The following is a 9,799-nucleotide window of genomic DNA, read 5'->3' as shown; positions in this document are numbered from 1 at the left end:
CGGATCCCCCCTGCTGGTCCCTGCCTCCCCCCCCCCGCAGTGTCACCCACTTGGTGTCCTCTCTCCCGGGGCAGGCTGGAAGCATGGCAGGACGCAGAGCTGCTATCAAGGCCATTGACTGGGCGGCCTTCGCCGAGAGGGTGCCCCCCAACCAGAGGGCCATGTTCAACGCCCTGAAGACCCGCAGCGACGCGCTCTCGGCCCGGTGAGTCTCTGCCCCACTCCTGGGGGGCAGCTCAGTCCTTCAGCTGACCCCTCAGCCTTTATGATACCGGCTTGGGGTAGTGGTGGTAACTGCGGACCCATGGCAGTGCCCTGAGAAACACTAAGGCAGGTCACCTTCAAGACAGTTGGTGGCTTTTTTAGGCAACTCATCTTCACTTAATCCTCCCCAGCGTAACATAACAGCTGTAATGTAAGAAGGCAGATGTGTGGCAGCATTTTGCTTTGGCACATTCAAAGCATTTTGCGCAAATCACAAACGCTTCTTCTGTTCATTGCTGCTCAAATTCCCGAGTCTCCTCAAATGCTCCAGCTGCTTGATACAAATGTTGTTGGCTTTTACAGCTAATATTGCTGTTTGTCTGTGACTCAGTATTCTGAAAACTGGCTAATCCTTTCTGACAGGGCAGCACCCGGAGAGTCTATATAGTAGTTTTTTTGCGCAAATGCTTCTTCTGTTCATTGCTGCTCAAATTCCTGAGTCTCCTCAAATGCTCCAGCTGCTTGATACAAACGTTGGCTTTTAAGCTAATATTGCTGATTGTCTATGATTCAGTATTCTGAAAACTGGCTAATCCTTTCTAACAGGGCAGCACCCAGAGAGTTTATATAGTAGTTGGAAACGGAGCAGGGCTGCAGGCTGAACTCCTCTTGTCTGTATAGCGAATGCTATTTCAAGGGCAGAGAGAGGGATTTGTGTCCCGAGTCTCCTCAAATGCTCCAGCTGCTTGATACAAATGTTGTTGGCTTTTACAGCTAATATTGCTGTTTGTCTGTGACTCAGTATTCTGAAAACTGGCTAATCCTTTCTAACAGGGCAGCACCCAGAGAGTTTATATAGTAGTTGTTCCAGGGCTCTGCCACCCTCACTGTAAAGAAATTTTTCCTTGTATTTTTATGGAATTTCCCATGTTCCAGCTTGTGCCCGTTGCCCCTCATCCTGTTGCTGGAAACCACTGAAAAGAGTCCGTCTCCAACATCCCTCAACCCACCCTTTAGATACTCAAGCAGGGTTGCCCAGGGCACATCACTCAGGTTTGCATCCAGGTGGGGCTTGAATATCTCCAGAGAAGGGGACTCCACACCCTCCCTGGGCAGCCTGTCCCAGGGCTCTGGCACCCTCACTGCAAAGAAGTTTTATCTTGTATTTGAATGGAACTTCCCATGTTCCAGCTTGTGCCCGTTGCCCCTCATCCTGTTGCTGGAAACCACTGAAAAGAGTCTGGCTCCAACATCCTTCAACCCACCCTTTAGATATTTGTAAACATAGATTTGTTTCCCCTCAGCCTTCTCTTCTCCAGGCTAAAGAACCCCAGCTCTCTCAGCCTTTCCTTATTAGGGAGATGCTCCAATCCCTCCATCATTTTTGTTGCCCTACGCTGGACTCTCTCCAGTAGTTCCCTGTCTCTCTTGAACTGGGGAGCCCAGAACTGGATGCAGTGCAGGGGTAGAGGGGAAGAATATGGGGAGCCCAGAACTGGATGCAGTGCAGGGTAGAGGGGAAAAATAACCTCCGTCGATCTGCTGCCCACACTCTTCCCTCTGCAGCCCAGGATTCCATCGGCCCTCTTGGCGACAAGGGCACATTGCTGGCTCATGGATAGTTTGCTATGGTTCATCACTGCTTGTTAATGATGGACCTGAAGATATTTAAACTAAACTTACCAGACTCTGGTGATGCTCTGAAAAGTAACTGTGGCAGAGGGCCAGTGATAGCGTGGGGTTACGTCTCGCGCTGGCTGTGACTGCTGTGCTCTCTCTCTTTAGGTTGGCTGCTCTGCCAGAGAAACCCCCGACCATCGACTGGGCTCACTACAAGGCTGCTGTTGCTAAAGCTGGCATGGTGGATGAGTTCCAGAGTAAGGTCAGTGTCTTTGCAGGCTGGGTATCGCTTTTCTTGGAGGTTTAAACGGGGAATGTCTTTGGTGTGAGAGGGAAATACCAGAAGTGAGAGAGAAGGTTGTTTTGGCTGGCAGATCCCCCAGCTGTACACCCTGCAGGTCGGTGTCGCTGACCTCGAGGAGGTCACTTCAGTGCCATCATTCAGGAGGAAACCTGTGGTGTTGTACGGCACTTCAGTGCCATCATTCAGGAGGAAACCTGTGGTGTACGGCGAGAAAGTTGGTGAAAGAAAACTTGATAAATTATTTTGGCTGCAAAACTGAATTCTTGGGTAGAGCCTCTCCTGAAGCAAACGCTTGAAGTATTTCTCTATCTCCCTGAATGGAAGAAGGTGCCAAGTCTGGCTGTACGCACACCAAAACGTGTAAAGCTAGTGGGTGCCTGCAGGGGTTGCCCTCATCTTTATAAGCAGGAATTGAAAAACACGAGTGAGGGGCTTGCTGAAGGACACAAGGTGTCACCAGCACTATGGAAATTGGGCTCCCCAGGCTGGGAGGAACCACTGACCTCTCATGGGTCTGGGAACTTTATCTTGGGGGAAATCAGTCTGTGATGTGATGAGGTGTTGGTATTAGACTTTCTTGCTTCCTTGCAATGTGGTGCTTTGCTCTTTACGGAGCTGGGGTGAATGTGAGTGGTGTTACATGTCCTGGTGATGGTGTGCAGTACAGAATAGATTGCTTTAAGCTCACGGGTGAGCAGTGCTGCTGGTGAAGGACACAGTCGAGCTCCAGTGGTCAATTTTAGAAAGCTTGTGAACTTTTGCAGTTGTGAGTGTATCCTATGAAGAAAGGAGGGAATGCTTCTCCACTGCTTGGGAAAATGACCTTGCTGTGAAGGATTATTTCAGTCAAATGGTATCAACAATTTTCTCTTTCGATGTACAGTTCAGTGCACTGAAGGTTCCTGAGCCAAAGGATACACAAACCGCCAAAATTGATGCCCAGGAGGCGGAAGCTGTAAGTGTTTAACCTGTTCCTCTAATGCTGGGGTTGTCTCTGACTTCTGTGAGGATGGGGAGGGGAGAGAGGGATGTTCTGTACGTGCATGTGCACAGGCTGGGCAGCCTGAGCTGGAGCACGGCTCTGGTCCTCACACCCGTCTGTGGCTTTTGGCTAAACAAGAGGATCCCTGCACGTGGAAGGGCTTGGCTATTTGGGTTTTGATCAAGGTTCTGTCTGCTTGTCTAGTGTAATGATGATGAATGTTAATGCCAACGTAAGGCATGGGGCTGCAGGTTCACTCTAGGTCACTGTATTTATCATAAGGGTATTCACCACGTCCTCTGCTTTCCTGCAGGCAAAGAGCACTGCTGAGTACGTGCAGGCTTCCAAGGCTCGTATTGCCCAGTATGAGCAACAAGTAAGTCTGGACTTTGCCTGGTGAATATTCTCTTTAACCCAGCCAGGCACACGCCTTGTTCTTACTTGTGTGTGCTTTGCTCTTTCTTGCTGACAAGTGACTTGTAACACTTTGCTCTTTCTTGCTGACAAGTGACTTGTTAACTTGTGTTTGTCTCTGCTCTCCCTCCCTTCCAGCTTCAGAAGCTCAAAAGCATGATTCCCTTCGAACAGATGACGTTTGAAGACTTGCACGATGCCTTCCCTGAAACCAAACTGGACAAGGAGAAATATCCGTTCTGGCCCCACAAACCCATTGCTGATCTGTAAACTTGTCTGGAAGCGGTTTGTCTTAACGACTGTCAGACTCTATGATCTTTTAAATAAAGTACTTTCCCTCCTGTCTGCCGCTCAGATCTTAGACGCGAGGTTGCAAGGTTTTGAGGCAGGTGGAACAATACACTGATTTGCAAACAACCCACTTTTCCTCGATTTTTATCTTTTCTACCCATGAGCTTGTTTTCCTAGGAGGGACCGAGATCCCAGCTGGACCTGTTCATCTCCATCACCACGTGTTGCAGGGAACGTCGTTCTGCTGTTGCAGGCAAAGAGTTTCTCAGGAGCTGAGCATATAAAGGCTTTTGAGCTTCTGGAGTGTATTTAGTAGTGAGCTGGGACGCAGTGGGAGATGTCTCTAGTTTTACTGGCAGAGGTCTAGGGATGTTTTCTAGATGGTTTGTGATGGTTTAGGTGTAGCCAATTGCAAAAAGAGTTGAAGGAGTGTAAATGTGTTGAGATAGTCTCTCTTTTTTTTTTTATTTATTATTTTTTAAAACATCCCAAGTATTGCCCCATTAACCCTGGTGCTCCTATTGTTCTCTTTGTCCTGGGGTTTATGAATGGTGCAGATCTCACTGAAACTCACAGAAACAATACTACAAATGCTTTAGGCTTGGTTGTTTTATTTAATTATCTGAGGTGGAATTCTTAAATGCCTTTTCCCAGAATCAATTCACCTCCATAAGAGAAGGGCCTTAACTCCTGTTTCTGATGGTCGTGTTTGTGATGATAATTCCTGATGGATAGAACGAACTTATTATCCCCTAATTTCACAGCTGTTTTATTCAAATACTTTGCTGGCCCACAGAGTACTTTAAGAACACGCGCAGTTCTGATGAACTGGAGTACAGAGCAGGAAGCGTGCAGATCTCATGCCCTGTGGGTTTCAGTTTTTAATTTTATTTTATTTAGGCAACAAACAACTGCAGCTGTATGAATCAAGCAGGGAAAAAAAAACTTGCAGAGGGATCAGAAGCGATACAAGGGAGAACAACTGAACGAGCACTGCGCGGGGCCAGTCTCTAGCTGCTCCATTTTATAGAAACAATAGTGAAAAAAAACAAAGAGAGAAAGAAATGACTGTAGAGAAGCACCTTCTCCAGCACTGGTAGAAACGGGTCCTGCTCCTGCGGTTGCCAGCAGGGCTTGGCTGGTTGCCCTTTCCCCTGGCCCTTGGGCAGGTTCAGCAGCTGGGTGTCCTCCTTGGTGGGGTGTTTGTTGCGCTGGTTGGTCACGGCTGTCATGGCCAGCTTGGCACCCACCTCTGCCAACAGTGGATGGCCCATGTTGGTAAAGGTGGGGCTGGTGGGTGACTTCCAGGACTGATCCTGCCCAGGGCGCTTGGTTGCCCTGAGGAAACCCACCCTCACCCCGAGGAACCGGCAGGAAAGTGTAGTTGACCCAACCCGCTTCTTTAAGAGGTTATGGGTGGCCTTACCTGGTTGGAAGCTTCCGAGAGCCTTGTCTAAGCGCAGGGATTTGTGTCGCTGGTGCAACAGGAAGAAGGTGTCTAAGACAGCCATGATCATGAGCAGGAAGGTGCCTAAGAAGAATAACACTGCAAACGATACGAAAACAAAGAAAACCCTTCATAATTGGCTTAATTTTCATGAACTTAATTCTGTCTGTGGTCAGTAGCCGGGTGGGAAAGGGAGGATATTTCTAACTGCAGCAAGCTGGTAAAGCTCAGCTGTTCATGACTTCAGTGTTCATGAACGTGTCCCTCAACGCCCCAAAGATCTTCCTCAGGTTTGGCACCTGTGTAAAAATCAGTTTTTACTCAGTAAAGGTGGGTACCTATCATGGGTGGTTTGTTGGAGGAAGTTGGCAGGATGTTGTTGAGAATCACGGCTAACATGGAGCTGCCGAGGATGATGGCAATCTGGAAACTAATTTTCTCCTCGAGAGAGCTGGGTCCGAACAGCACAGCCATATCCAGCAGGTACAGGGCGCACGTCGGGAGGATCAGGTTCAAAATATACAGAGTGGGTCGTCTCTCCATGGAAATCTGTTGAAGAAGATGGACAACATCTGGGTGAGCAGGAGATAAGTTACTGTGTTGGGTGAACGCCTGTTCCCTAATGTAGGAAATTGTCTTGTTTCATACCACGTAAGTGACCATAGAAAATTGTTCGTTGTCCAGCTGTTCCATGTATTCCATGATGCTCAGGTTGGTGAACTTCCACTCTCCGTCAGTTAGGAAGTAACTCTGGCTGTCTTTCATCATCTGAGCTGGTGACCGTCGCGTCTTCATGACAAGGTCTGTTGCTGCTTGGGCAGGAGGCAGAGGAGGAGAGAAGTTGCAGAATTTAGGTATTTAGTACAGGTCAGTTATTTCCTCTCCCTTTCTCTCCCAACCAGGGGTGTGTGCAGATGGGGAAAGGTGATGTTTCTCACACTGCTGGGGTTTCTTAGCCCATCAGGGAGAAATTAAAAGGGACTCGGGGCAAGAGGCTTGGCTGGACCTGTGGAAAACTGGATCAGAGGGGAAATCTCTGGTGAATTAGGACAGTTGTCCTTTGTGGGTGGGAGCTGGAGGGTTTTGTGTCACCTCTACTCATTTTTCCACCCTTCCTGTTGGGATGAACTCTGACTGCAGTTTGGATCCCTGAAATTATCCTTAATTCCCTTTCGTTTCCATGGCCTTCAGGTTAAAAGGGACTCGGGGCAAGAGGCTTGGCTGGACCTGTGGAAAACTGGATCAGAGGGGAAATCTCTGGTGAATTAGGACAGTTGTCCTTTGTGGGTGGGAGCTGGAGGGTTTTGTGTCACCTCTACTCATTTTTCCACCCTTCCTGTTGGGATGAACTCTGACCACAGTTTGGATCCCTGAAACTGTCCTTAATTCCCTTTCATTTCCATGGCCTTTTCCATGGAATGTTTAAAGATCAGTCCTGCAAAATTGTATGTGACCAAGTAGCCTTGTCGCAGGAAGCCTCCGAGTCTCTTGGCTTGTAGAGAACAGTCCCTGGGGGAACTTGCCACAGAACGTCCAGATGCTTCCAGAGACAGTGCTGGGAAATGTGCCAAAACAGAATTGCAGTGTTTTTAGCTCATTTTTCCCTGGTGTTACTTGACCTCAACCCAGCTAACCCAGAGTGTGTGGTGCTCCTATAAAGGAACCCAGGAGTTAGCCGGGGTCCATCTCATCTGTTCCTCCTTCTGCAAATTTAGCCCAGCTGTGGTAAAACTCAGCTTCCTGCTGTACCTGGGTAGAGGTATGAAGCTACGGTCAAGTTGCATGTCTGGGTGTCAAAGGGAAACTTGAGGATCATCAAGCTGCAAGTTAAGGTGACCTGGAAGGGCTGGGAGGAGTTGAAGCTGCCGTTGTGCATCACGGCCATATAATCCAGGTTCGAGCTTTGCCCGTTCACTCTGGGGGAAACAAAAACAGAGAGTGACCGAGCTCCATGACGCTGCAATGCTCCTCAGTCCCACAACAACCCGGGCTGTAAGTGTCCTTTTGGGGGGGGAGCTCTGCACTGTGACCCAGCCTGGGGACGTGGCAGTGAGGGGAGGAATCCAGGGGCTTGAAGAAAGGCTGGTGGGAGCCTCTGGACTAAGGTTTGTAGGAGCTCTGCACCTCCTGAGGAAACTCCTGCCCCTCTCCCCTCTGCTTCCCCCTCTCAGCTGGGGTAGGGGCTCATTTCTGGGTCTGTTGTGCTGCAGAGCTGCCTCACCATTTCCCCCCCCCACCCAAAGAGCCAGCGGTGGTGCCCGTCCCTCTGTCAGACCCACAGGGCTCTGTCCTGCATCTTACAACAAACCACCAAGGGTCACTCCATTCCACGGCGTTGCTGGTCTCTGCTGCTCCCTCAGCTCCCTCAACTACAGCCCAGGTGGGACGTTTCTGGAGATGTTTCAGTATTGCAGAGCCACAAAGAGCTTTGGTTAATCTGCAGTCGCGATTAATCTAAATTACAAGGTTCTTGGTTACAGAGAGCTCATGGGAACAACTTTTAACCATATGGGTTTATCCCATTTCCTACCCCGATACCAACAGTTTGCATCCGTCCCGTTTCTCTTAAGCCAATGGATAAAAATGAATGGGGAACCTACTGCTCTAAAATGAAGACGGGGGGAGACCAATACGTATTGGTGGGCAGAATGATTCTGGAAATGTTACAGAAATCCTGCGGGTTCCAGGTCGCCAAAGTGTTTTTCCACTCCTGGGGGAAGAAGTTGCAGGAGAGAGATGAGTGCCCGGCTCAGCCCCAGCCATGGTGCTGGGTGTCACAGGAGAGAAACGCTCTCAAGGGACCTACCAGGTTCAGCACGAAGTAAAAAGTGACCGTCTGGAGTTTTTCGATCTGGAGAAACAAAAGGGAAGGTGTTTAGCTGATTTTTCTGAGGTCCATCCAAATGCAGAGCCTGGCAGCTCTCCCCTGCTGCTCTTGCAGTGGACAGCACAGGTTGCAGAAACACAGGAGGAGAGCCCAAGGATCTTGGTTCTACGGCCGAAAAGTGGGAGCATACGGTCCAATGGTTTGGAAAAAAAAAATATTATTGTTAACATTAACATGCCAGTGCCCTGCAAATGCATTGCTCAGCTCAGGCACTCTGCAGAGGTGTTTTTAGAGCCCACTATAAAGCGGGCTGTTTGTCCAAACCTGCCTCTGAACTTTTTCCTGGAAGCAGGTGGGAGAAAATACTCCAGATCTTCCAAAAACGCTTTCAAGCAGCAGAAAGCTGAAGAAGCAGAAGAGGCTGATTTTCATCCCCACGGCCTTGCTGACCCAGCCCTGCCTGGCAGAAGGCTCGGATCCCAACCTGACAATTGCCTGGTTTTCTGTTACAATGACTCGAGAGGAGTTTTGGGTCCTTACCACAGAGAGAATGGCCACCAGCATAAAATCCATCTTCACTTCCAGAGGCTCCTTAAGGTTTGTCTTGGGCAGTATGTGGGCGTGCAGCTTGCTGTGAGAGGAGATGTTCAGGTGCTCGACAACATCGTAGTAGGTGCAGACGTACCTCGGGGCAGCTCCTGCTAGGAAAACAAAAATAAATAAATCCACTGGAATCAGAAAAGGATCAGGTGAGATCTCAACCCGCGTGAGAGAGATGGACCGAAAGAGAAGGCGTGTGGAGTGGTGGATGTGAAAAACATCCTAATGAGGGTGAATCCCTTCTCAGGTGGATGAGAACAGAATTCCTCAAAGCTCTTCTATTCCTCCTGGACTTACCTGCCCCGAGAGCAAAGGTGAGGATAGCTACAAAAGCTCCCTGCATCGTCTCCTGCTTCCAAATAAGGAGGCAAATGGTACCGTGTGTCTTTATGAACAGTTCCAGGACACGTCATTTCTTATGTAGAAGTTGATTTGATATTTATTAATGAGGGATGGATATTTTGTAAACAGAAGCTAGACTTTTTTATGTATTTATTTGCATGGGAAGGAAGAATTTGCTAATGGTTTGATGCACTCAGCTGGCTCTTGGGAGAAGCCTTTAGTTGTGGTAAAGGAAAAAATAAGGTCATTAAAAAACAAACCCAACAATTTGAGGGAGAGGAAAAGAAAGGGCCAATCTCCACAAAGAAAAGGCGAGGAGCCGGAGCCACTCAGAAACAAATCTTGTCTCATTTAGAGGACTGAGAGTCTGCTGCAACCCCACTAAAATGGAACAGGAATTAGTGCTTGTGTGACGGGAGGGGAGCCGGGGAGGCGGAGGAGAGGCTGCTCCCCTTTGAGCCCTGTCCTGCTCCCCCGCAGCCAGACTGTGGGTGTTACTGTGTCCTCATTTCCCAAAGCACCCAGCCTTTCACACATTTTCTGGTTTTGCCTCCTTGCTCTCAGGGTTCTTCCCCAAGTCCCCACAGTTAAGATGAAAGGCTCAGAGATTTGTTTTTTACACCTCTGTCTGTCTTTCCCTCAGCCACCCTCCTCTTCATCGCTGCCTTTTTTTTCTCTGCTGTGGTTACACCGATGCCTCCAGGTGATTGAAATGATGGTTCCCTTGTGCAGCAGCTCCAATTCTCGTGTGCTTGCAAAGTCTAATTC

General features: G+C 48.9%; 1 protein-coding gene across 1 annotated transcript; it reads left to right on the top strand.

The window, feature by feature from the left end:
• Positions 1–45: 45 nt before the first annotated feature.
• ATP5H (ATP synthase, H+ transporting, mitochondrial Fo complex subunit D) lies at positions 46–3,869 on the top strand. The gene is made up of 5 exons (XM_014950425.1): positions 46–205; positions 1,990–2,086; positions 3,012–3,083; positions 3,424–3,486; positions 3,663–3,869. The coding sequence occupies exons 1-5, from the start codon at positions 84–86 to the stop codon at positions 3,792–3,794; spliced, it is 486 nt and encodes a 161-aa protein (XP_014805911.1). The 5' UTR covers positions 46–83; the 3' UTR covers positions 3,795–3,869.
• The last annotated feature ends 5,930 nt before the right edge of the window (positions 3,870–9,799 follow it).

Source organism: Calidris pugnax, unplaced genomic scaffold (genome assembly GCF_001431845.1).
Source record: "Calidris pugnax isolate Ruff unplaced genomic scaffold, ASM143184v1 scaffold9, whole genome shotgun sequence".
NCBI lineage: Eukaryota > Metazoa > Chordata > Aves > Charadriiformes > Scolopacidae > Calidris > Calidris pugnax.
This window is presented reverse-complemented; position numbering and strand designations above follow the sequence as displayed.

What these genes read in the sequence shown, in the direction of transcription:
- ATP5H (XM_014950425.1), top strand. Translation starts at nt 84, where the DNA reads ATGGCAGGACGCAGAGCTGCTATCAAGGCCATTGACTGGGCGGCCTTC. An exon ending in TGGATGAGTTCCAGAGTAAG is followed by an intron (nt 2,087 to 3,011) that starts GTCAGTGTCTTT and finishes TTCGATGTACAG; the next exon opens with TTCAGTGCACTGAAGGTTCC. An exon ending in TTGCCCAGTATGAGCAACAA is followed by an intron (nt 3,487 to 3,662) that starts GTAAGTCTGGAC and finishes CCTCCCTTCCAG; the next exon opens with CTTCAGAAGCTCAAAAGCAT.